Below are 27,241 nucleotides of genomic sequence, written 5' to 3'. Positions count from 1 at the left end.
ACTGTAGAGGCCAATTCTGGATCCACAAGCCCTTCCACAGTGGGGACATGGTTGAGGGTTGATCATGGTGAGGGTTTGCCAAACATGTCTTCCTCTTAGCATGTTTTTCCCTTTCTCTCCAAACATGACCAGTCCAACAAAGTTGATGTTGAAGAATCACTGCTTTGACACTGGTGATCTTTGCTTCTTCCAGTACACTGGCATTAGTTTGCCTGTTTTCCCAAGTGAAATGTAAACATTTTCAGAGACACCGTTGATGGAATCTTTCAAGGAGTTGGAGATGGCATTTATAAGTGGTCCATGTTTCGCAAGCATACAGTAAGGTTCGTAGTAGAATAGCTTTGTAAACAAGCATTTTGGTTTTCCTGCGAATGTCCCGGTCCTCAAACACTCTGTACTTCAGTTGGGAGAAAGCTGCGCTCACAGAGCTTAGGCGATGCTGGATTTTGGCATCAATGTCGGCCCTTGTGGAAAGATAACTGCCCAGGTGGGAGAAGTGATTGACACTTCCCAGCCTTACACCATTGAGTTGGATTTGTGGGACTGCAGAGGGGTTGTTTTGTGCTTGTTGATGAAGCACTTTGGCTTTTTGGATGTTGTGTGACAGGCCAAGCTTTTCGTAAGCTTCTGCAAAGATATTTAGGATGGTTTGGAGGTCATCCTCTGAGCATGCGCACACTATGTTGTCATCAGCATACCGTACAACAGCATACAGCCCCCACCTCCCTGCTGTTTCTTGTCAGCCAGCTGCAAAAATGTGGACTTCCTTCTTTTTTCTGGCTACATTTAGACAGCCACACTGTTTCTCCTTTCTCACACCCACACAAGAAGGATGTGCAGTAGCTAGTAGCCACCAGTTACCAAAGGCTAATCCAGTCAGCAATCCAAAAGCACTGGGAGGAGGTAATGGTGCTGATCCAAAGAGGATGCAAGCAATGATCCTTGCAACTCTCTAAATGCCTCCAAGCACCACAAAAGCAGGAGTAGAGAAAGGCTGTACTGCCAGCAGAAACATCCCTTTCCTCCTTTCCCTTTGGTCAAAGGCCTAAGCAGATCCAAAATTCTGCTCCCCTCCCGGAATCTGCCGCTAACCTTGCTTGAAGGTTCAGGTGAGCTGGGAAAGGAAACAGCAAAAAGAAAAGAGCAAGACTCAAGCAACAAACACCCCTCCCCCCCCCAAACCTCCACCCTAGCAGTGAGCTAAGGCAGTCACAGGCCTCATACTTCCTCTAACAAAAAGCCACAAAGGAAATGCCCTGCATGTGTGTGTGTTTTTTTCTTTTTAATGCACCAGACTCAGCCCTAGAGAGATTTGTCACTTTTCAGGGCTTCAGGCCACTTGTTCAGATGCAAGGAAAGATAGTCCGCCGTGGTGCTTCAGCAGATGACAATGTGATGGAATGAGCCAAGGACAATGGGATCCCGGATCAAGTAAGACCATGGGCTGCAGGGTAGGGGATTGTGTCTGCAAAGCCTGCTCACCTTCACTTTCCTTCGGTTTTAATTCTTCCGTGCAGCAAAGTAAATCAGGATCTACCTGAAACTATTTCCTCCTCCAACTGAGCTGAGAGTTGTATCCCACTAGAACACCTTGCAATGCTGGAGGACCATGCTATGGGCCAACTCTTCAAGTTGTGTGTTGCTGGGATAATTAATTGCTTATTCAGGCCAGGTGGCCGTGCATGGAAATCTCTTGGCTTGTAAACAGTTTTAGGTCCAGGGTGACAACCTGTGACCATCCAGTTGTTGCTAGCCTACAGCTTCCATTATCATTATTCCATTATTGCTAGTGGCCATGCTGGCAGGAGTTGATGGACATTGGAGTTCAACATCTGGAGGTTTACAGTTGTCCACTCCTGTCTTAGGAGGTCACTGTGTGTGGTGGGATTCTTGAAGAATCAACAGTCATTGGGTTACAAGAGCCAAGACATCACAGAAAATACTGGTAGAATAGGAACAGATAGGATAGTCCTTTATTTGTCTTCAGAAGCTGGCCATGGTAACAAAGGTCATCTCCTGAAAGGCACTTTGCTCTTCCCGTATTTTGTTTTCTGGTGATACCACTGATGATATATTGTCTGTTCTAAATGGCAGCTACTCTCCAGATTCTCTTTACCAGTTCTGGTACCTGATATCACTTTTTAACCAGAGAGAACCAGGAAGAATAGTAGAAATATTATTCAGTCTGGTATCTCCAAGGCACAACATTCCTGGCATGAATTTCAACTCAGGTACTTCAGATAAGAACAGACTAGTTTATTGCTTCAGTTGTGAGGGCACAATTAACATTTCTGCCCCACCCCAGTCTACCATTTCATGCCTTCCAATTGCCTCTTTATTCCTGACATGTTGGAGCAAAACAAACTAAAGTCTGGCAACTCTGATGTAAGAAAGGAAATACTCTGAGCATGTGAAGTTTCACATTTCAAACTCACAGCACCCTCATGACCGCAGGAATAAAATATTTTTTTGCTTCATTGATCCAAAAAACAACAACAACTAGGAATAAGCACCATTTTGCAAGGAAAAGTATTTGTAGGGCAAAAATAATAGAATGAGCATGTGTAACCATGCATATACCTGATCAGGGAATACACACCTGCTGCACATGCAGTCAAAGTGCCAAATAGCCACTATTTTTGGAGACAAATGGTGTATATCTGATCTGACAGGGGAAACTTTGAGATTAACTCCTATGCTGCTTTTGTTTTATTTGATTGAGGATAAGGATGATGTAGGCTTAGAAACTACTAGTACAGAGATCCTGTTTGAAGTTGCAAAGATAGTGTGGGCTAGATGCTAGATTATGGCACTCTCAGCAACCTGCATCTAACTGGGAATAGTTATCAAACTGCTTGGAAGTGATATAAATGGACAAATTAACCAAACTGATATGAAGGAGAGAAAGTAGACTCTGAAGTGTTAACTGTACAGAGAGATGGACCTATTTTACAGATGGTTAAAATATATTATATGGAGATGTAAGACTGGAGACTTCAGATATTAAGAATTAAGTTTTGCCTCTATCATTTTGGTTTGATCATGCTGAAGTCACAGAATTTTGGGAATCAGATAATGATCATGATGATTTATTGAATTTATACACTGCTCTATACCCAGCAGTCTCAGGGCGGTTCACAGAACAAAATCAAAATATAAAACCACAATATATATAATCAAAATAAAAATAACAACCCAATAATAACCCCCCCACCCCCCACCCCATATTTTACAAGGGCATAGGATGTAAATCAGACCAACCAAAGGCCTGGTTTAAAAGGAACATTTTTGCCTGGGGCCTAAAAGTGTATAATGAAGGTGCGAGGTGAACTTCCCTGGGGAGAGCATTTCACAGACAGGGAGCCACTGCAGAGAAGGTCCCGTTCCCATGTTGCCACCCTCTGGACCTCTTGAGGAGGTGGCACATGAAGAAGGGCCTCAGAAGATAATCTCAGGGTCCAGGTAGGTTTATATGGAAAGAGGCGGTCCTTGAGGTACTGTGGTCCTGAGCCATTTAAGGCTTTATAGGTCAGAACCAGCACTAAAAATGCATACCCACAAACACGGGATGTGTGGCAAAACGTTGCAGTATTTCCTCACCTCCCGCCTGATCAACGCCCTTGCCAGTCTGCCACACCTTCCTCTTTCCCCTACAACCCGGAATCTTGCTTTTATTGTATTTTTCAATATGACAGGCAACATTCTGCGGCTGTTGAGCATGGCCAGTCCTCATTGGGATGGGAGGAGATATTTTTGGAGGGGGGTCTTAGGGTTTGTCTGTTTTTTAAAAAAACAAAAACACTTCTGCAAACCTTGGAGTTTACCAGAGCATGCAGATATCTCCCTGTTATCTCTCAGTGTCTCTATTTCTGTCGGCACTCACCACCTAAGTTCAGTATCACAGGAAGTGTGTGTGTGTGTATGAATATACTATATTTGTTCTAGTTCATCATCACACTATTTCCATTGGCTGTTTCCCAAAGGTCTAAAGGCAGGAGTGGATTAAGGAGAAGTGGGCAGGAAGGGGGAAAAGGGGGGTGCTGACGTCTGTAGCAAATAATTGCACAGGTTAATGGAAGACTGGGCTGGGAGAAGGGTCTCTCAGTGTGTGGTGGTTTTAATTCTTTGGTGATGGTGGCAGGAGAGAAAGGAGAAGCAGGGGCAGATGGAATTAAGGGAGGGCAAGGGTGGCATTTGGAGGAATGAGGTGGAATATGAGAGGCAGAAAGTTGTGTGTGTGTGAGAGAGAGAGAGAGAGAGAGAGCGCTAGCTTTAGGGTCCTGGTGATCTGGGGAAGAAAGCTGGAGAGGGGGAGGAACTGAGAAGGAGCCTGGCCCACCCATGAGGTGAGGTGAGGCCACTGCCTCAGGCATGAGAAACCCATGAGGCTGTGACCCCATTGGTGCCCCAACAACCCCACCACCTTCACCACCACTGGAGAAGCAGCACAGGCATCGCTGGTGGTTTCCTTCGGGAGCTCATGCGACCTCGTCAAAATATTGTGAGATCTGTGAGTTCTTGCCAGAACTTGTTGCTGCTTTGCCCATACAGAGAGAGACATTTCTCCATCCTTGTAAATAAAAAGGTAAAGGGAGCCCTGATCATTAGGTCCAGTCGTGACCGACTCTGGGTTTGCGACGCTCATCTCGCTTTACTGGCCGAGGGAGCAGGCATACAGCTTCCGGGTCATGTGGCCAGCATGACTAAGCCACTTCTGGCGAACCAGAGCAGTGCATGGAAATGCTGTTTACCTTCCTGCCGGAGTGGTACCTATTTATCTAATTGCACTTTGATGTGCTTTCGAACTGCTAGGTTGGCAGGAGCAGGGACTGAGCAATGGGAGCTCACCCTGTCATGGGGCTTCAAACCGCCGACCTTCTGATCGGCAAGTCCTAGGCTCTGTGGTTTAACCCACAGCGCCACCCGTGTCCCTATCCTTGTAAATATTGTCCAATAAATCCATAAAGCTCTTCTTCTTGCCTCTTCTTACCAGCTCTGAGTTCCTTGGTCCCTCTTCTCTCTCCTCAGGGAAAATCCTCAGAAAATATTTGATCTGTTCTTTGAAGCTGCCTGTCCAACGCTTGCAGAAGATGGTGAGTCTCATCTATGGCGGGAAGTGGTGCTTCTTGGGGTGGGATGTTTATGCATCAGTGTGCCAGATTTTTAGGAGGCTCCAGGTAGCCGTTGCTGGGCGAAAGTGAGCTGAGAACCATCCCAGGTCAAAGGTGAGGCCTTTCCCTTTCTGTCTCACTGCTATCTCATCCACATCCCAGTCACAAATCATAGAATGTAGAGTTTGAAGGGACCCCGAGGATCACCCAGTCCAACCTCTTTCAGTGCAGGAATATGCAGCTGCCCCAGGGCCAGATTTAGGTTTGATGTGACCCTAAGCTACTGAAGGTAATGGGGCCCTTTATATGTCCAGCTGTCCTTTGTCAACAACAAATTGTTGCTGTTTTTTGTGTTGAATATATGCTATATGGTAATTTATGGACCTAATAGGTATCTAAAGCCATTTGCACATAACAAAACATGTATTTTATCAAAGTAATTGTTGAACTGAAATACAATTAAGAAGTATATTAATAGTGAAATCTAACTTAAAATTATTTTTTATTCATAACAAACTGCAAACACATTGGCATTTGGCAATAACAGAAGTTCCTTTAGAAACACAATTTACAAAGACTCATAATCTAGTCTCTAGAAACTTCTAAACCATGAAATAATAATAGGTGTAAATATATGATGCAAACTACTAATAATTATAAATAGCATAATGTAGGCACCCTATATATAGAAATGAGCAAACCAGTGATATTTTAGGGAGCAGGCTATCAGGCGGTGCCCGTGACTTACAACATAGGAGTCTACACAACACAAAACACTGGTGCTGTATGTTGGTTTTATTTGTTTTTTATCTTATATTTTGGAAATGTACATCCAGTTTTTTCCCCTTTACATTTTTTGGGGCCCCCCAAGAGAGTGGGGCCTGAAGCTATAGCTTGTTTAGCTTATATGTAAATCTGGCACTGGCCCCATACAGGGATCAAACCTGCAAGCTTGGTGTTATCAGCACCACACTCCAGACAACTGAGCTATCCAGTGGTGCCCATGGGGTTGTATCATCCAGTTCTCTCCCTGCAGCCCCAACACTGCAGGGCTGGGAGACCCTCCAGAGCAGATTTAAGAAGAACACAGGGAGGGGGCTGCAGGTGAATCCCCGGACATTGCTCCCCTCCCCATGCCACTCTCAGCTGAGTGACATTTTTGAAACTACCCAGTTGTAGTGGTCAAAGGAAGTAAAAGACAGCCACAGCAGCCAAAGCGCTTAGCTCAGCAGCTAGAATTGGTTTGAGGTTGTCTACTTTTGGTTGCTTGCAAGGCGCTTCCTACAAACTTCTCTCATGGTGGAATGAAATCCTAAACAATGTGGAGAGAACGGGCCAAATATCATTTTTCTCCCCTCTCTCATCACAACTCAGCACCAGTGGATTGGTAATAGATGCAGAACGGAGAAAACAGAGTGTTTCTTTGCACAGCACAGCAAATAATTAACAAATGGACCTCAAAGTTGCAATATATTTATTTCTACATCACTTGACTTATACATCAGGGGAAGATTACAGTACATTAAAACATGCAATAAGTTAAAATAAGAAAACAGATTAAATTCACACCAGCATTTCTAAGCATCTGGTCAGGCTTGCCTAAAGAAGAATGTTTTCAGCAGGCGCTGAAAAATATGGCGATAGCAATTGGCTTAGACAGTTATAAAAGAGTATTAGACAAAGTCACAGAGGGCTAGCTCTTTAAATGGGAGTAAGCTGGGATAGCTCAGTACAGCTTCTATGTTCAGATGAAGTGTATCACTCAGAACCAGTTGCCAGGGTGGGACAATCAACGTGAGCTGCCCAGAAGCATTTGGCTGGCTAAAGTTCAGAACAAGACACTAGACCAGAGGGGTCTTTAGCCAACAACTCAGCACCCCAGGAACGTTGCACTGTTGTTTGACTCCAGTTCCATCATTCACGACTGTTGGCCATCCAACAACAGGTGGGGGGCAACCAACCGCCTGCCGCTGCTACACCTGCTTGGGGCATGTAATTTTGACAATTTAGTTATAATATTTACCGGTATATCCACTGTACAGCCCTGAGAGGCTCTCAAAGCAGCTTACAGAAACTGTTGAAATAGAAATGCACTCAGTTCTGCTATGACAGCCACGGGGAGCCTTTGGCCTGCAGACCACATTAGGCCTGGGCTGAGTCCTAATTTGATGCTGTTTCCCCCCCACCTGCCATCATATGACACCAGCTGTGGAGCAGGTAAAGCAACCAAGCAGAGTAGCAACTGGCAGGCTCCCGATTCTTCCTTTGCAAGCTCCTGCTCAGAGCTCTGGAGTGTTACCAGACCTTGCCAGGAGTTGCACTTGCATTCAATGCCAAATGCATGCCCCACTTCCAGCAGGAATTTTTGCAGCTGCAACTTAAAGCCAGGGCTTGAGAGAAAGAACCCAGAATGCACTGAGTGTGTTTCCAATTATATATTTGAATTTGAATCATACAACATCATAGGGCAGTGGGTGATTGCAGTGCAAGATTTACATATAAGCTAAACAAGCTATAGCTTAGGCCCCCACTCTCTTGGGGGACCCCAAAAAAATTAAAGGAAAAAGAAACTGGATGTACATTTCCAAAATATAAGATAAAAAACAAATAAAATAAAACCTACGTGCAGCAAGTGTTTTGTGTTGTGTAGGCTCCTATGATGTAAGTCATGGGCCCCGCCTGCTAGCCTGCTCTCTAAAATATCACTGGTTTGCTCATTTCTATATATAGGGTGCCTACATTCTGCATGGACCGGTTGCATGGCAACATGTGCAAATGGTTTTAGATACCTATTAGGTCCATAAATTACCATATAGCACCAGTTACAGATAGGTAGCCGTGTTGGTCTGCCATAGTCAAAACAAAACAAATTCCTTCCAGTAGCACCTTAAAGACCAACTAAGTCAGTTCTTGGTATGAGCTTTCGTGTGCATGCACACTTCTTCAGCTTATATTCAGATACATGTCCGTGTATCTGAAGAAGTGTGCATGCACACGAAAGCTCATACCAAGAACTGACTTAGTTGGTCTTTAAGGTGCTACTGGAAGGAATTTGTTTTGTTTTTACCATATAGCATATATTCGACACAAAAACCAGTGACAAATTGTTGTTGACAAAGGACAGCTGGACATATAAAGGGCCCCATTACCTTCAGTAGCTTAGGGCCTCATCAAACCTAAATCCGGTCCTAGGTGATTGGCAGGTGAGCGGCTCTAGCCACCTGTTAAAAGTGGCTCATAGATGATGGGCCAGTTCTGGAACTAGCCTGGTATAGGCACAAAAATCACATGGTATCTTTATGGAACCAGCATTTGTTCAGGCAGCACTTCCAGTCTCATTCTTGTTCTGAGGCCATAACAGGTGCTTATTGCAGTAGACCTGGCTATAAGCTCACCAGGAGGCACCTCTCTTTGGGGCAGTAGAGATATAGCTCAGAGACCAGGGGCAGCAGCAGTGGCTGCCCAGAGGACTCCTAAGGAGAGGAGAGAGGAGAGGAGGCTGGGGGAACCCTCCACAAGGGAGGGTGTCTTAAAGAGGGAGAGAGGCTGCCAGCTCTGCAGGCAAGGGGTGACAGAACTGGGCTCCTGAGACCCACAGGGGTGCCACAGAAAGAATGGAGTTGGTCAAAGGAGCTGTGGACTAAAAAAGGTTGGAAACTTTTGACGTAAGGGAACTGGTATCCATATCCACCTGAGCCTCTTCCAGTTCCAGGTGTCCCTATTTGACAGAGATAGTGCTTAATTTATGTGCCCCCTTCCCCTTGCTGCTGTGGTTTTCTCCAGATGGCTTAAAATGACCGGTGGATGGTTGTTAAAAATAAGAAAGAGAGGGGAAAGGAAAGTCTCTGCTTAAGCTCTCCTGCTCAAGGAAGCCGGCAAGGGAGAAACCCGTCTCTGCCCAGAGGCAGCCCAAGGCAGCATGAAACTCTTTCATCATGTCCCATCCGGTTCTCTCCTTCCTGTGTGTGTATGTGTGTCTGTGTGTGTGTGCAGGTTAGTCTGTGCAACTGAGGTGCAGGGTCTTGTGCATGCCTGGAAGCCAGGCCTCGAATCTCAGCTGCAATGGGGCTGCGCCTCTTCAGCGGTGAGGGAAATGTGCACATCTTCGGCCTGGAGGCATTTTCTGTCAGCTGTTGCCGCTTTCTAGCACTGAAAACCAGTTTCAGAGTTAGGCAGCCCTGGCCAAAATTAAACCGTGTAGCTTGCAAAAGCTAATCAAGGTACTGGACCTCATGGTTCGTCATACAGAGGGTTTCTCATTTAGGGCATCTCTGCTCTCAGGTTTCGTCAAATGGATTTCTATTATATTGTTTTTAGCCACTCTGAGCCCAGAGTCAAATAGATTTCTATTTTATTGTTGTTAGCTGCTCTGAGCCCGGCTTTGGCTGGAGAGGGCAGGATATAAATAAAATTTTATTATTTATTTATTATTATTATTACACACAAGACGGAGGGGGAACTGCACTATTCCTAGCACATTCACAAATGAAAACAGATGTTTTTGTAACATCCTATTCTTACAACAAGGACTGTCTTCCTTTACTCTTTGATAAATCAGTTGTGCACTGGGCTTCTGGAGCAAAGAGATGTTAGTGAACAGATGTTAGTTAAATAATATTTAATTTTATGACCTCTGATTTGCATGGGATGGGGGAGGGTAATGGAAGAGGATGGAGTTTGAGATGTCTGCTTGGGCGTCTCTGGCTGGTGAGACACTGTCCCATTTTGCTCTAATGAGAGCCCTCCTTTTCCTGATCCTTTTAACTGGAGATAATTAGGGACTGAATCTGGGACCTTTTGCATTGCTCTCCCCTGCAGACCCTCAGAGGGAAATGTATGTCCATGGGTATGCATTTGCATGTATTATTGTCAAGATGGGAGGGAGAGGGTGGGGGGGAGCTGCAAACTAAACAACTTTGTGTAGGTGTGTTTGCATAATTGCATATATTTTTTCAAAAATGCATTCTCAACATCTCCTCTAGAGGTTGGAAGAAATGAGACAGAACAGGAACCATGCTTTTCACGGGGACAGGGGACAGAAAACGGGTCCTGTTTCTGTTAAATAACAACAGTGGGAGCAAGTGGAAATATTCCCTAAGACTTGCTCAGACCACAATGCAGTGTTTTGGGAGATGAAATTGTCTCTGCAGGGATCCTACATATGGAGAATGAATGATGATTTGTTGAGGAATTGGTAAGGCCCAAAAGACTCTAAAAGATTACTTTGAGATAAATATGAACTTAGAGATGGAAACAGATTCAATGCTCATTCCCACTTTTGCTTGCCCCATATTTTGATTGTGTACTGATGAATTCCTCCAGGTCTGAGAGCTTTTCTCATTGTTCCATGGCTGTGCCTTGCAAAAATCAGATCTGACCCACTGAATCAGATCTCATCAGAAGTGCAGACAAGCCAAAGAGGTATTTTGCTTACTGCGCTTCTGATTCAATGGGTAAAATTGGGTTTTCCCAAAGCACAGCCATGGAACGATGAGGAAAGCTCACGGACTTGGGGAAATTAATTGGTATCCAATTCTATCAAAATATGGGGCAAGCAAAAGTGTGACTCCTACCTGAAAGTCTGGAGGAGCCACTGACAACCCAAGGCTAGCCAACAGGGTGCCCTCCAGATGCAGCTGGGCACTGGCACCCATCAGCGCCTTGGTCCCTGGTCAGGGTGAATGATGGGATCTTAAATCCAGCCACAGTTGGAACCATGTTGGCTGCCTCTTTGTTCCATATGCTGACTTCCGCTCTCTTTCCCTGCGCAGATCCTCAAGTGCTTAGACAGTTCCCTCCGGAGTTCGATGACCAGGTCAGTCCCCCTTTGCACAATTGCTGCCCAACTCCACTTTGCATTCCAAAATCATTGCTAGCATGTGCTCAAGAGTCACCAACTTTTTCTTCTTTTGGATTTGGGAAAACAACCCGACACACAGAAATTAAACAGGTGAAGCTTTCCTGGCATGAAGATAAAATGGGAGCAATTAAACAGCTTATAGAAAAAACTTGATCCAGAATTCTTGGAGTATATTAACCTGTTTCATATCATCCTGTTCCAAGAATCGTGGGAAGTAGAGAAAATTGTTCTAAATGGCTTTGAACTTCTAGAACTCCCTGCCTGCCCCTCCCTGAAAGGAGGCCGCCCTAAAGGGGGCCTAATAATAGGCATCTCCCTCAACCTACATTCTAAACTTACCCTAGTACAGGCCTTGCCTCCTTACGCCCTTACCGGGCTGATTGCGGGGGAAAAGATCTCACTTCTAGTTACAAATGTCTACTTGCCACCTGGGGGTTCTTCCTCCAAACTTGGCTCTAAATGGGGCTCGCTAGAAGAGCATTTGCTCTCATGCTATGTTAAGTTTCCTAATACCCCGGCCATAATAGGTGGCGATTTTAACGCCCGCACAGCAGCAAACTGGGACTCGCTGACCAAAGCCAAATGGTGGGTTACTCCAAACCTTGATAATTATGATCTGGAACATATCATGAGGAGAACTTCTAAAGACCACAGAGGCTGGAGTACTCCTCTATCAAATGGCCATCCGTTTAAATCTGGTCCCCTTAAATGACACATGCCTCCCTGATATTCCTGGGGATTTTACCCACCTGAGCGTTAAATCAAACAGCGTCCTCGATTACCTGTTGGTTTCCAGGGATCTACTTAAGTGTATTTCCACCTTTAAGATCGAGAATGTACAATCTAGTGATCATCTTCCCCTTGTAGCCAAGCTTTCCCTGAACTGGCAGTCAGAGGCTCATAGACATGCGACCCTGATGGTAACCAACGAATCTCTCCAAGTAAGAGGAATCAAATGGTCGGAGACCCAGGCTCAAAGGTATCAGGAATTCTTTCAAAAAGAAATCCTTGGGCCCCATCCCAACATAGGCTCTGCCTCAGACGAGCATAGCATAGTGTTGAAATGCTTCCACCATCTTACGACTGAACTTACGTCCTTCTTTAGGTTACCACCCAAAATATTAAATCGAAATGAATATTCTTACGGCGCCCCCTGGTATAACTCTCAGTGTAAACAAGCAAGACAGCGCCTTCGTGCTATATATAATGTATATAAGACCTCCGGTGCATCTACTCTGCCAGCTAGTTATGCACAAGCCAAGCTAGTTTACAAACGTACGCAGAAAATTGCCAAACGTGAGTGGCAACACAATCGCTGGCAGGCTTTGATTACTGCTTCAAAACCACACAGATCCAGGGAATTCTGGTCTTTGATCAACAGAAGGGTGAGGAAATACCCAAGGGCAGTCATCCCTGCACCGACATGGGAATTGTTCCTGAAGAAATGCTTCTCACAGGCGGATGCTCCCTCTGACCATCTGACGCATCTGTTTACCCACTTACCTATTTGGCCTTCCACCGATCCTGACGAAATAGCCAAGCTAATAGCTCAGCTGAAACCAGGTAAAGCCCCAGGGCCCGATCTGATCCCTGCCGAAGCCATTAAACTACACCCAAAATGGTGGGCTGGCATCTTGGCCAAATCCTTCGATGCAATCAACGCTTCTGGCCTCATCCCCAAAATATGGAAGGAGGCCATTATAGTACCAATTCATAAAAAAAAGGTTCTCCAACGGAGCCGGAAAACTACCGTAACATCAGCCTCCTTTCGATTATAGGGAAAATTTATGCCAGCTTTTTGCTGACTAAACTATTGCGATGGGTAGATGAGACTAATCAGATTGGCCACGAACAAGCAGGGTTCAGAACTAAACGCTCTACAATTGATCATGCGATAGTTCTTTATCATCTTGCATGGAAGTACTCCTCTCCTCCCCGGGGCTACCTCTGTGCTGCCTTCTTAGACCTAAAGGCAGCCTTTGACAGCGTTCCTAGAAATATCCTATGGGAGAAACTTGTGAAACAGGGCATTGATAGAAGACTCTTATGGCTTATAAGTCAGCTCCACGAAGATACCCTTGCCAGAGTGAGACTTACTCCTGCGGGCGACCTCACAAATTCGATACCAATAAACAAGGGAGTGCGCCAGGGATGTATATTGGCCCCCTGTCTATTCAACCTATTCATCAGCGACATGCGAGCACCCCTAGTTAACTCTTCTTTAAGTACACATGCGCCTAGACTAGCGGACTACCGCTGCCCACTCCTTTTATATGCGGACGACGCGGTAATTCTATCTTATACACGTGTTGGACTAATCAGAGCTCTGAAGATCTTTGCCACATATTGTCAACTCAACCAATTAACCATCAACCATGTTAAATCCAAGATTCTGATTTTCTCCAGAAGCCGGAGATTATACGAATGGAAGCTTGGTGGAGCAAAAATAGAGCAAGTTCTAAAATTTCAATACCTAGGAGTTATTTTTCAATACAATTTGGGGTGGAAAGCTCAAATTCAACACCTACTTAACAAGGCCAAAACTCTGTCATATGCGCTCCTCCGATTCTTTTTTTCGGATGGAGCTTTGCATGTTCCCTCGGCCCTAAAGGTGTTCAAGGCAAAAGTGGTTGCCGTGCTTGCTTATGCTGCCCCGCTTTGGGCTGTGATGACAGATCTTGCTCCTCTCGAGACACTGCAAAATCAATTCCTACGTCGGCTCCTAATGCTCCCTCTGTGCGTAAGCAACGCAGCAATGCGACTAGAATTGAAGATCGCATCCTTAGAAACTTGCCTGTGGAAGCAAGTCTTCAATTATTGGTTATCATTGTGGCATAGACTACCAAACCACTACCTTGCCCAATGCTTATGGCGAGATGAATTCTCTAGCCTTTGGACTAGTAGAATTCATGCCAAACTCCTGAGTTATGGAATCTCTCCTTCAGATTCCCTAAAACTAGACCAAATTACTGCTCAAAGACTGATCCGCCAAAGACTGGATGACATCGACCTACAGCGAAATTATATGCTGGAGGGAGGTGTTTGTTCGCCTCAGAACATTGGTATCACATTAACTTACTGCGTTCCATCATACCTCTCCTCCCTTTCGACTGTTGCCCATAGACTGGCCTTCACCAAAGCGAGGTTCAACGTTTTTCCCTCCAACGTCCTGAGACATAGATTCTCAAAGGGCCAAGCCCCCGCCATGTGCGAATGTGATAAGGAGACACCGGAGTCGCTCCAGCACATTATGTTCACTTGCCCCCTGTTCAATGTGCCACGGGCAAATTTGTTGGGATCAATCATACAGAAACTAGAGGGTACCCCACCAAAATTCCACCTTGCCCAAATATTGCAGGATAAGGATACTCATACGACCCTGAAAGTGGCAAGGTTCCTGGTCGCTGTCCTTACCCAAAAGCGACGCCAAGGAGCACTACAAGCTAACTAAGGCGTAGTATGCCATTCTATTTTATAGTATTTTATTGTTATAGTGGTGCTTTAGCGGCTGTTTTCCCCACGTGCACAAGTTGTTATTTATGTGTCGTTTTTACCTGTATGGGCCTATGGCCGTAAATAAAATTACTTACTTACTTACTTACTTACAGCTTATAGAAGCTAAAGGCATTGAAAGATATTAAATAGAGACCATTTGCACTGCCTTGTAGGCTAGTAACTTGGAAACACAGAAGACTTCTCAATTTGCAGGCTACAAAGCAAGCTGGCTGCTGTGCCAGCCCAGTTGCATGAAATACCACTTACCCAATGGAATTCCTATGGCTGCCAGGAAAGTTGTTCTAATTCAAGGCTGCATAAGCAACCTTTACTTAAACGTGAAATACTGTGTGTGTGGCAAGGAGAGATTTTGGAGGAACGTTGTGGAGTATCTGGAAACAGCCCTAGGAACTTTGCCAGGCAGATAGGTGCACACACACACACACCATATAAGCCAAAGGGTGGGGATTTACAGTTCAGCAACATCTGGAGGGCGTCCTGTGGTCCAGGATGATGGGAGCAGCTGTCCATCAACATCTGGAGGGCAACAGTTCCCCCTCACTCTTGGTTCTAAGCAGGTGGGGAAACACTGCATGCTTTGCAAATGATTGGCATTCAACGTGCAAAGGAGGCTATAGCTGCAGTGCTACTTGCCTGGGACTCAGCCCCAAGGAACTAGGGTGGGCACTTCTGAGCAGACTTGCCTAGGATTGTGCTGTAAATTCAGATCGTTCCGTATGTGCACCAGGCTCCTCCTTGCCAACCGAAGGTTTTTCTCAAGGTGCTTATAAGTTTGTCTGCTGGGTTCAGGTTGTAATAACTAAGGATCCTTCTCTCTTCCTATAGGATTCAGTCCAGATACTGCCCAAGTTTTGCTTCCCCTTTGATGTCGAAAGGTACGTGGCGGCCTGAAAGAATGGGGTCTCCATGCACTTTATGCACCCTTGCAACTTAGGCTCCCCAGCTCTTGAAACCAGCTGTTGCAAGCGGTGCCTTTGGCAGCAATATGATGCACAGAGCGCCACACAACAAGAAGCATTATTTGCTGATTTCTACGGATAAAATTGCTGTTGGTCACAATAGCACTTTTCCCCTGGTCAATTAGCAACCCTCATGAAGCTGGGAACAGCACCCCAGCGATCAGGATCAGTCCTTGTGTAACAAGTTTCTCTTGTGGATATGGACCTGCAGAAGTCTACCCTCGTTGGAGGGAATTTTTTGTCCTCTGCTTCACATTGACAAACCATTCTCTCCCATTCCAACTACAGTTGTACTTTGGAAGTCAAACGGAATCCGTTCCGGAAGTCCGTTCAACTTCCAAAACGTTCAGAAGCCAAAGTGTGGCTTCTGATTGGCTGCTGGAAGCTCCTGCAGCCAATCCGAAGCCACGGAAGCCCTGTCAGACGTTTGGCTTCCAAAAGAACGTTCGAAAACTAGAACACTCACTTCCAGTTTTCAATCATTCGGGAGCCAGAACATTGGGACTCCCAAGGTGTTCAGGAGCCGAGGTATGACTGTATTATGGGGTCAGAAGTTCCCACATACAGGTACGTCCCTTGATCTCTTTATTGAACAACACAACACCTGTTATTTTGGCTGTGAACTGCATGTGATGAACTACCTGCATGGAAACGTTTTGTGTTTGGGGGTGATAGGAAGCCTCCGTCTGGAAAATGCCCCCTCCCTACTCACCTTTTTTGCTCTGCATAAAAATGTGCTATAGACCTGTGGCTACCTCTTTCTTAACCTACCAGCCTGAATATATGGAGAATATTATCTCCTCCTGCATTCATATGATATTTAAACAATTGCTTTGTGCATTCATCCCTCTGTGTTTTGCCTACCAAAGCATATTAGCAGTTTGTCGCTTTAGCCAACTTATTGCATTCTTTCTCAAAAACGGCACCCCCTTACCCAGTCTCCCCACTTCTTTGTTAAGGGTCAAGGACAGCCCCACGATCCAACATTTCACTTTTGTACTCACCGATATGGACGGAAAGCAACGCTTTGGTTTCTGCCGCTTGGCTGTGGCCTTCCGCACCTGCCTGTGTATCCTCAGGTAGGATGGTTTGTTCTTCCTCAGCCTCTTCTCATGGATGGGAATTTTCATGTCACGGGGAGAAGCATTTTCTTGGTGTGGATTGACCCCACAAACTTACAAAAAGTTTTAGCCCACTGGGTGTCAGGGCTGGAGTCAGATGCAGATCAGCACAAAGAAGCAGAGTCCGTTGTCAGTGAAGTTCACTCTTTATTCAAGAAAATGGCATACAGCTCAGCAATGCTTCCCAGCAGGTCTTGCCCCTATAGAGCAGTTGCCAGGACTGAAGGTTCCTTGCCTTCTACCCCTGTCAATCTCCTCATCTCCTGGATATTTCCCAAGTGCCTGCACACCCCTGGTCTCTGTTCTGCTCTCCTCATTATTCTGTGCGGTCTTGGAGACCAGAGGAGAGGGAAGCTTGTAATAGCAGGAGAGGAAGACTCCTGGGATTCTTCAGCAGCCTCTTGAACCCCCACCTCTGCTTCAGCCCCAGAGCCTGAACTGCTCCCTGTCACAGGCTCTTCCTGCTCACTAAACCCTGCTGCCCCTTCAGCATCCAGCCTTCTCCCTTTGACTTCTCCTCAGTGTCCCACCACCAGTCCCCAGGCTCTGAGCCCTCCTCCCCTGGGGGTTCCCTGAGAGGCAGTGTGGTGTAGTGGTTAAGAGTGGTAGACTCGTAATCTGGGGAACCGGGTTCGCGTCTCCGCTCCTCCACATGCAGCTGCTAGTCACACTTCTCTGAAGTCTCTCAGCCCCACTCACTTCACAGAGTGTTTGTTGTGGGGGAGGAAGGGAAAGGAGATTGTTAAACGCTTTGAGACTCCTTCGGGTAGTGATAAAGCGAGATATCAAATCCAAACACCACTTCTTCCCTTGGGGGTTCCCCAGCTGCCGTCTTCCACCATTCCTCATTGTTCAATCAGACCCTGACATCTGGTGTTGCTGAACTACAACTCCCATCAGCCCCATCCAGCGTGGGCAGAGGCCAGGGATGATGGGCATAACAGTTTAACAAGATCTAGAGGGCAGAGGTTCCGCACACCTGGACTAAGCAGAAGTGCAGGCAGGTGCAAGCCGTCGCAGAAGCCCAGTTGCCACAGAGTTACCCATGTGCCTCTCCACTAAGTTGGCATGGGGCCAATTTCACTTCTCTATGCCCTTTTAAAATGTGGCTCTTTTGGGGGGGGGTGTTATTGGGTTGTTGTTTTTATTTTGATCATATATATTCTGGTTTTTATGTTGATCTTTTCTGTGAACTGCCCTGAGACCTCCAGGTAGAGGGTGGTATATCAATTCAATAAATAATAAATAATAATAAAATTCTAATTAGACACCCTGGCTTGTATATTTAGCTAAAGAAGTACAGTGGTGCCCCGCAAGACGAACGCCTCGCAAGACGGAAAACCCGCTAGACGAAAGGGTTTTCCGTTTTGGAGGCGCTTCGCTAAACGAATTTCTCTATGGGGTTGCCTCACAAGACGAAAAAATCTTGCTAGTTCCCGCGGTTTCCCCCCGCTTTTTTTTGCCCTTTCCCTAAGCGCTAAGCCGCTTATCAGCTGTTCCGCTGATAAGCCGCTTCTCAGCTGATCGCTAAAAGCCGCTAGACGGCTAATAGCGCTAATCTGCTAAGCTGTCAATGGGGTTGCTTCGCAAGACGAAAAAACCGCTAGACGAAGAGAATCGCGGAACGGATTAATTTCGTCTTGCGAGGCACCACTGTACAAGCCCCAATGGCTTTTCTGGAGTACAAATTAAGTACTTAACCTGAGGTACCACTGTACAGTGGTACCTCAGGTTATATACGCTTCAGGTTACAGACTCCGCTAACCCAGAAATAGTACCTCGGGTTAAGAACTTTGCTTCAGGATGAGAACAGAAATTGTGCTCCTGCGGCGCGGCACAGCAGGAGGCCCCACTAGCTAAAGTGGTGCTTCAGGTTAAGAACAGTTTCAGGTTAAGAACAGACCTCCGGAACGAATTAAGTACTTAACCCGAGGTACCACTGTATTACCAAAATGTATACCTACTCTTTCACTAAAGGACTTTCGACTTTGTGCGCTCATTTACCAAAGACACGCTGCGCCGCCGCCGGCACTTGTCATTCACAACAACAGCGCTTGTCATTGTCAAGGGTGCCGTGCACACCAAATTAATTCTTGCATCAAAATATTATGTTACGTATTGTGTTGAGCTGCTATGTGAGGTCAGTGGCACCTTTGACACGACTGATGTTTCTCCTAAGTAGGTGAGGCACCTAACCATAAGCCTGCATTTTTATCAAAGCTTCTATATATTTCAATCAAGGCTTGTATTTAAAAATGAGCTTAAAAAAGGATTTTCAAATGTTTCATGCCAGGCAGAGAAAACCTTGGCCATTCTCCTAAGACAAGAGGGCCCCATTGATTTATAGTAGAAAAACAATTCTCAAAGTCATAAAAAGGGAGAATTACATATGCTGCCCCAAGGCTGAAAAAACACTGGGTAAGATAATACTAATGTGCCTCCCAGTAAAATGAGCCAGATCTTCTTTCTAAGGTTCAAAGGCCAGGAGCAAATGGGGAAAAACATTTAGCTAGAAGAAAGAGAGCATTTTTGGGGAAGTCTTTTTCTAAAGCCATTCTTTCTTAAACTGAAGAGGCTACCTATGATAAATGTATGAAATATATTAGCTTAAATATATTGGCTTAAATGTAATTATGCAAAGGATTTAAGGAATGCTAGATTCTTATTTCATAGAGTCATATTGCAATAGGAGACCAGAGGGGCAAATGAGCCTAGCCCCCCCCCCCCCCTGCCAGACAGAAGACGCCATCCAAGCAGTCTTGATATATAGTTGTCAGGCATTTGTTTAGAAACATTAAATGAAGGAAATCTTTCAATGTTGATGTGAAACTCAAGATCCTTGACATCTGTTGAACATAAAAATGTAAGATTAAACATTTGTTTTAGAAGGCAATAGGGCAAGAAGGGCAAGAGGTGAGCTGGTAATTAAGATTCCATGTAAGATATATTATTACTTATATGTCATATATATAGCTCTTTGTCTCCCTTATAAGGGCAAGGAAATGGGTGTATCTTTTGTGGGTGTATTTTTTGTGATTGGTTCTAGCAAACAGCCAATAGGAATTTCAACCAGGCTGATTGGACAGAGGCAGCCACAGGAGGAGCAAAGGGGGCTGGATTAAGGGAATATAAGTGCTGGCCAGAATGGCAGGAGGCCAGGCCAGAGCTTGGTAACCATGTACCACTGTGCCTCTTATTTATTTGTCTGACAAATAAATTACTATTTTAATTTCTCTATTGCTGCGTTGAATATTTCATTCCAGCTAAGCGTTAACCACAAGCAGGGTGCTACATAGGTGCCTAAGCAATACTTATAAGTTTAAGTGTGGTGGTCTTAATTTGGGGGCTAAACTAAATTTGGGGGCACTGGGCAGATCTTTGCACCCCGGCGGCGCATATGCTAAAGACAGCGCTGGCCCTTTGCCTGGTCAGTTGTGCCCCTGATGCTGATTCTCTTTGCAGCTATGTGCCCTGGTTTGAAGTTTTCTACAAGATCTTGAACTACATCGCAGACAACTTGGCCAAGGAGCAGGTGAGGGCAGAAATTCTGGATTCCTTGCAGAGCCCAGCAAGTTGCCCTGTGCTGTTCCCACCCCCACCCCAGATTCCTAGCATTCCCACTTAAACACCAATCTCTGCCTTTATCTCCTCTCTCACTAGTTCACAGAGCTGGATGTGTTCTTGTCTGCACTTTATCTCCACCCTGTGCCTGACCTCAGCAGCCCCATCAGCCTTGAATTTGTAAGTTCTCACCTCTCTGACACAGAAGAATCTGCTCCCATAGATATGCAAAAATCTTTAAACAGCTGAGCTTTGAGTTGCATTTCCTGGTAGTGCCTTTAAACAGCTGTGTGGGCTTCCTGTGAGGGATGGGGGCACTCCAAGAGTCAAAGGGGGGCATATTTGCATTTTGCAGGACCCCTGGAGTGTCGCCATCCCTGCATCTATACACAGGAAAGAGTTAGTGGGGAGGGTAATAATTATTGGAATCTTTGTTCCCCCTCTTCATTCCAGGGGGAAATTTCCGCCCTCTGAAATTGGAATTTGCATTAGGAGGGAATCTTCCCCACCTCCAAGAGGTGCAAATGGAGAGTTTCCCTCAATACAATGCCATGGGAGGAGAGTCTTAACTTTTAACAACAACAACAAAAACGTGTTTTTTATACCCTGCCCATCTGACTGGGTTGCCCCAGCCACTCTAGGCAGCTTCCAACAAATTATAAAACCACAGTAAAACATCAAACATTAAACACTTCCTTATACAGAGCTGCCTTCAGATATCTTCTAAAAGTCAGATCGTTGTTTATGTCCTTTACATCTGATGGATGTCAAGGAAATTTTAGGCAGTGTACAGAATTTGTCTATTTACAAATGTCAGTAAAAACAAAACAAATTTCCTTCCAGTAGCACCTTAAAGACCAACTAAGTTATTTCTTGGTATGAGCTTTCGTGTGCATGCACACTTCTTCAGATACACTGTGTATCTGAAAAAGTGTGTATCTGAAGAAGTGTTTTGACTATGGCAGACCAACACGGCTACCTATCTGTAAATATCAGTAAAGTTAGCCTGCACTTATTCTGATAATTACCACACACACTTGCAGCTGATGCTATTTCCTTTTTAAAAAGCTCAAAACCATCATGCTGGGGGGGTTTTGAGGGGAAAATTTTGCAAAAAAAAAAAGCAAAAAAAAGCTCAACATTTTTGGGCAAAACCTTCATATTTTTTTTTTTAAAAAAAAGCTTTGCCATAAAAAGCTCAACACCTTTTGAGTTCACTGGGTCCATCTTGTAGGTGATGGATTGGGGATTACCGTAAATCTGTAGATTGAAATTTAAACCTCCTATCCCACATGTATAGGAGAAATACAAAAAGTAACACTGTGTATCCAGATGCATTTTGCAAACTATCACTCATTCGAGCTGCAGTCTCTCCTTTCTTAGCACAGACCAGCTGTTCCAATGTCTATGTCAATGTCCCTGAATTCCTCAATTTAGTAAACCAGTGGCGTAGCGTGGGTTGTCAGCACCCGGGGTAAGGCAAGTAATTTGCGCCCCCTAACCCATGGATTTGCGCCCCCTAACCTGTGGATTTGCGCCCCCTAACCCTAACCCCCAGATGTTGCGGCCGGGCCCCCCTGCACCCCCCACACTACGCCACTGTAGTAAACTGGTATAAAATGTTTTCTATGATGCCTCCAGATTATATGGAAGTGGAAGTATGTGGAGTTTAATGAACGAAGGTGTGTTTGTTTTTAAAAATGGATGCATTATTGTTGAAAGACTAAAAATGTAAACAATTCCTCATCCATCTTCTTTTAATTTGTTGTGGGGTGTATGTGTCCCCCCTTTTAACCATTTCTTGTTGTCTTGCAAGGATCTAAAGATGACCAAATTGAAAATTTCCACTGAGAAGGATCCAAACAAACAAGACAAGAGCCAGAATCTGGACTGTGGGACTGCATCAGTGAGTCAGGAGTCGGGCGGGGGGGGGGGCTGTGTCATTTACAAGGAATAAAGAACCCTAAAAATGGAGAGCACCTTGATTTTGCCCACCAGCAGTTGGCATCTTGAAAGCAGACAGAGAAGGCCCTACTGTATTTCTATTTAATTTTTTCCCCAGGGGGGCAGCCATGCTAGTCTCTTGCAGCAAAAACAACTAAGTCTTGCAGCACCTTAAAGACTAACAAGTCTGAGTCCACAAAAGTTCTTCTATAACAAATGTGTTAGTCTTTAAGATGCCCCAAGACCCCTTGATTATTTAAATTATAGTAATTTTCTAAATTTGCATTTAGTTTTGCATATATGCATCCTTTATACAAATCTGTGTCCTTTTTTTAAGAGTCCTTTTTCTGGGGATGCCCAAGATCTCCTATTGGGAGATCAGCCAAGAATCTACATGGGGCTGCCCTTGAGACTGACTCCAGTGGGTGCAGAATGCTGCGGCGAGACTCCTTACGGGGTCCTTGTCGTGGGATCACATTCACCCTGTGCTATACCAGCTGCACTGGCTCCCGGTGGAGTACAGGATCAGGTTTAAGGTGCTGGTTTTAAACTTTAAAGCCCTATACGGCCTAGGACCCTCGTACCTATGGGACCGCCTCTCCTGGTATGCCCCACGGAGGATCTTACGGCCTTCAAACAAAAACAACTTGGAGGTCCTGGGCCACAGGGAGGTTAGGCTGGCCTCAACCAGAGCCAGGGCTTTTTCAGCTGTGGCCCCGATCTGATGGAACGCTCTGTCACAAGAGACTAGGGCCCTGCGGGACTTGACATCTTTCCGCAGGGCCTGCAAGACAGAGCTGTTCCACCAGGCCTCTGGTAATCCTCCTTTGGTAATCCTCACAGAACTCTAGCCTAATGGTTGCCATTAATTTGATTTTGAATTGATTTTAGAATGAACTGATTTTAGAATGCTGTGTTACTTTTATTGTTGTTAGCTGCTCTGAGCCCGGCTTCGTCTGGGGAGGGTGGGATATAAATAATTTTTATTTTTATTTTTATTTTTTAATGTGTTGCTTGATCTGGTGTAATATGCTGGTTGGCCAGTCAGCTACTATCCATAAAAATAAGGTGTGTGTGTGTGTGTGTGTGTGAGAGAGAGAGAGAGAGAGAGAGAGAGAGAGGGAGAGAGAGAGAGAGAGAGAGAGAGAGAGAGAGAGACTCGGACCACTGCCACAAATTTTGTTTCACAGAGTCTTCTTCTAGCTGGACCAGATCATCACCAACCTCTTTCTTCCTCTCTTCCAGGTTTATTTCATTGCCCCTGACCAAGGCAAACTCCCCACCATCCCTGAAAGTGTAAGTCACATTTGCAGCATCTCCTGGAGCTTTGGGAGAGGTGGCTGTGGTTTGTAGGGGCCGTGTTTGCTTTTCTAAAGAGAGAGGCACCAGCTTTCACAATTGTGGAAATGATGTCTCCTTAATCATCAGCCTTAATCCACCAGAGTGGCGTAATGTGGGTCACACAAGCCTAGTTCCCTTGCTGGCGCCCAAAATCCGCTTCAGCTCCCACATGGTAGGGGGCGACCCCAGAAAAACCAGATGACATTGAGGAGGAAAAAGAGGGGGAGCAGGCTGTAGATTTTGTGTGTTGCGTGACTGCCAACACAATAGCTCTTGTTGCAGTAGAGTGGCAAGGAGAGATCACCCACACTTTTTCTTTCCCTGTGCCTAGAAAGCATGATTCTGAGATATTTTCTGCTAGTGGTTTTCTCTTTGCGCCACTGGAAAGCTCACTCTTTCGCACTGAATTGGAGCAGACGTCAAACTGCAGGAAACCCAACTGACAGTTGCTCAAAGTGGCAGGGAAAGCGGAAGTCTGGATGAGCCCTGAATGGGCTGGGAAAGGACATGGTCTGGCAATGCTACGAAGATTTCAAAATAGAGAGAAGAGTGATTCATTGCAAAAGTGCATTTTCTCCAAGCAGGGCTGGGGAATGGGCAGGAGTATAATGTGCAATGAATGGCAAACATAGTCAGGTGCAACCTAGGGGAAGGAGGGGATTGTGAAAAGTGGGAATAGGAGAGCAAGATGGGGATTTTTGCTGGATTTTTGTGGACAGACCGCTGCTGCTGCACTTTTTGTTGTTGTTTAGTCGTTTAGTCGTGTCCGACTCTTCGTGACCCCATGGACCAGAGCACGCCAGGCACTCCTGTCCTCCACTGCCTCCCACAGTTTGGTCAGACTCATGCTGGTAGCTTCAAGAACACTGTCCAACCATCTCATCCTCTGTCATCCCTTCTCCTTGTGCCCTCCATCTTTCCCAACATCAGGGTCTTTTCCAGGGAGTCTTCTCTTCTCATGAGGTGGCCAAAGTATTGGAGCCTCAGCTTCACGATCTGTCCTTCCAGTGAGCACTCAGGGCTGATTTCCTTCAGAATGGATACGTTTGATCTTCTTGCAGTCCATGGGACTCTCAAGAGTCTCCTCCAGCACCATAATTCAAAAGCATAAATTTTTAGGCGATCAGCCTTCTTTATGGTCCAGCTCTCACTTCCATACATCACTGCTGCACTTTAAACAGCTATAATAATAATTTATTATTTATACCTCGCCCATCTGGCTGGGTTTCCCCAGCCACTCTGGGCGGCTTCCAACCGAATATTAAAAACAATACAGCGTCAGACATTAAAACCTTCCCTAAACAGGTCCGCCTTCAGTTGTCTTTTAAAAGTAAAATAGTTGTTTATTGCCTTGACATCTGCTGGGACAGGTAAGCAATGCAAGAGCTGGACCTGTTCCTAGCACAAGAGATGAAAGAGGAGTGAAAGGGATTCTATTTCAGTGGCAGAGCACAAGATCTGCAAGCAAAAGGTCCCTGGTCCATTGCCTGCCATCTCTAGTTTCAGAAGATCAGGCAGCAGTTGATGGGAGAAAGACTTCTGCTGGAGACCAACCCTCAGAGTAGGCAGCACTGAATTAGATGCCAAAAGTATGGAGAGGACCATGATGAGACTTTCATTCCAGTAGCCAAAATACACCACCATCAGGATGCTTTTAAGCAGAGCAGTTGCTAGGCAAAATAGAGGTGAGGCACATAGACATTGGAACAGCTGGTCCACGCTAAGGAAGGAGAGACTGCAGCTCAAATGAGTGATAATTTGCAAAATGCATTCATATACACAAGGTTCGTTTTTGTATTTCTCCTACACACAGGGGATAGGAGGTTTAAATTTCGATCTACACATTTAATCCCCAATCCATCACCTACAAGATGGACCCAGTGAACTCAAAAGATGTTGTGCTTTTTGTGGCAAAGCGCTTTTTAATATATTTTTTTGCAAAATATGAAGGTTTTGCCCCGAAATGTTGAGCTTTTTGGAAAATCTCCCCACCCACCCCCACAAAAAACACATGATGGTTTTGAGCTTTTTTAAAAGGAAATTCGCTAAAATCTACACTTCCGACATTGGTTGCTATATGTCTGGATTTTCCCAGACATTAAAGCGATTTCTGCCTGGACACTGTGCTGCAACTGGGCATTTCCTGGTGTCATGGTGTTCCTAGAAAAAAGACAACAGAAGATGATCATGAAGTAAGAGAGCTGGATGCATTGTACTGCCATGAGTGACACAGAGTACAGAGGGCAGAAGAATTGGGGGGGGGTGGACTGTGCCAAATCTGAACTGGAGAGTCTAACCGGACATTGGTTCCTTCCCACAGAGGAACCTGACAGAATTTGTTGTGGCCGTGGATGCAAACAACATGTTGCGCCTGTATGCGAGCCTGCTCCACGAGCGACGGATCCTGCTCACCACCAGAAAACTCAGCACGGTGAGGGCAAGTGGATTCTTGGAGGTGTGGGATAGGAAGGCGGAATCACATATTAAAAATGCTGTGAAAATGCTTTCAGAAAAAAAGTTTAAAATATATATATTGAATTTGCCGTTAGCTCACCATCGCCATCTGGTGTCACATTTGCAGAATGCATTCAAAACACACTCAAAATGTTGTGTTTGCAGCTGTACAGCTGAGTCTCAGGTCTCAGGGAATTGTCAGGTCTCCTGTGGCTCAAGCCCCAAATTGCAAGGAGCAGAGGTCAAGGAGTTTGGGGGGGGGGCTGCCTGGTAGGGAGAAGTCTAGTGGTGGTGACATAGACATGGGCATAGTAGAAAATAGGCTAGCCTGAGACCCACCTACCCACCCCCTGAATCTGGAGGAGACCCCAAAACTCTGGCAATTTTCAGGAAGAGGACGAGTCTGATCCTTCTACAGGGGCTAAAACCACCTGTAAGGCACAGGCTGTCACTTGGAGGGTGGTTCTGGTCTTCTGAGCAGAGTCAGGCCATCCTAAGGGAAATCTCCTAACCCCTCTCTCTCTCTCCCTGCAGCTCACAGCCTGTGTTCAGGCCTCCCTCTCCATGTTGTATCCCATGCACTGGCAACACATCTACATCCCGGTGCTGCCTTCACACCTCCTTGACTACTGCTGGTGAGCCTTTTCATTTCTTCTTTTTGAAGCACTGGGCAGGGCAGGGGGTGAGACTGAAAGCTGGACGTGTGTGGTGCTGTGGTCTAAACCACTGAGCCTCTTGGGCTTGCCGATCAGAAGGTTGGCGGTTCAAATCCCGGCAATGGGGTGAGCTCCCATTGCTCTGTCCCAGCTCCTGCCTGTACAGTGCCGGATTTACATATAAGCTAAACAAACTATAGTTTAGGGCCCCCCCCAAAAAAAAATGTAAAGGGGATAAGAACCTGGATGTAAATTTCCAAAATATAAGATAAAAAATAAATTAAAACCTACATGCAGCAACAGTGTTTTGTGTTGTGTAGGCTCCTATGATGTAAGTCATGGGCCCCGCCTGCTAGCCTGCTCCCTAAAATACCACTGGTTTACTCATTTCTGTATACAGTGGTACCTCGGGTTAAGTACGGTATTTAATTCATTCCGGAGGTCCGTTCTTAACCTGAAACTGTTCTTAACCTGAAGCACCACTTTAGCTAATGGGGCCTCCTGCTGCCGCCGCGCTGCTGGAGCACGATTTCTGTTCTTATCCTGAAGCAAAGTTCTTAACCTGAAGCACTATTTCTGGGTTAGAGGAGTCTGTAACCTGAAGCGTATGTAACCCGAGGTACCACTGTATAGCGTGTCTACATTCTGCATGGATGGGTTGCATGGCAACATGTGCAAATGGCTTTAGATACCTATTAGGTCCATAAATTACTATATA

At 45.5% G+C, this 27,241-nt stretch overlaps 1 protein-coding gene across 2 annotated transcripts in view; it reads left to right on the top strand.

Moving 5' to 3' along the window:
• Positions 1–275: 275 nt before the first annotated feature.
• Positions 276–27,241, top strand: part of DENND1C (DENN domain containing 1C) — a 55,081-nt gene continuing 28,115 nt past the window's right edge. For both annotated transcript variants that reach the window (XM_081845008.1, XM_081845007.1), the window contains exons 1-12: positions 276–330; positions 1,295–1,431; positions 5,029–5,093; positions 10,883–10,926; positions 15,313–15,362; positions 16,406–16,525; positions 20,030–20,099; positions 20,228–20,308; positions 21,945–22,034; positions 23,318–23,368; positions 25,734–25,844; positions 26,402–26,502. In XM_081845008.1, the coding sequence (XP_081701134.1) occupies positions 1,415–1,431; positions 5,029–5,093; positions 10,883–10,926; positions 15,313–15,362; positions 16,406–16,525; positions 20,030–20,099; positions 20,228–20,308; positions 21,945–22,034; positions 23,318–23,368; positions 25,734–25,844; positions 26,402–26,502 (800 nt within the window). In that variant the 5' untranslated portion in view covers positions 276–330; positions 1,295–1,414. The remainder of the gene's footprint in view (positions 331–1,294; positions 1,432–5,028; positions 5,094–10,882; positions 10,927–15,312; positions 15,363–16,405; positions 16,526–20,029; positions 20,100–20,227; positions 20,309–21,944; positions 22,035–23,317; positions 23,369–25,733; positions 25,845–26,401; positions 26,503–27,241) is intronic.

This window comes from Podarcis erhardii (genome assembly GCF_964252035.2).
Source record: "Podarcis erhardii genome assembly, chromosome: 17".
In the NCBI taxonomy this organism is placed as follows: domain Eukaryota; kingdom Metazoa; phylum Chordata; class Lepidosauria; order Squamata; family Lacertidae; genus Podarcis; species Podarcis erhardii.
Note: the sequence above shows the minus strand (reverse complement) of the source record. Positions and strands in the feature narration are given on the sequence as shown.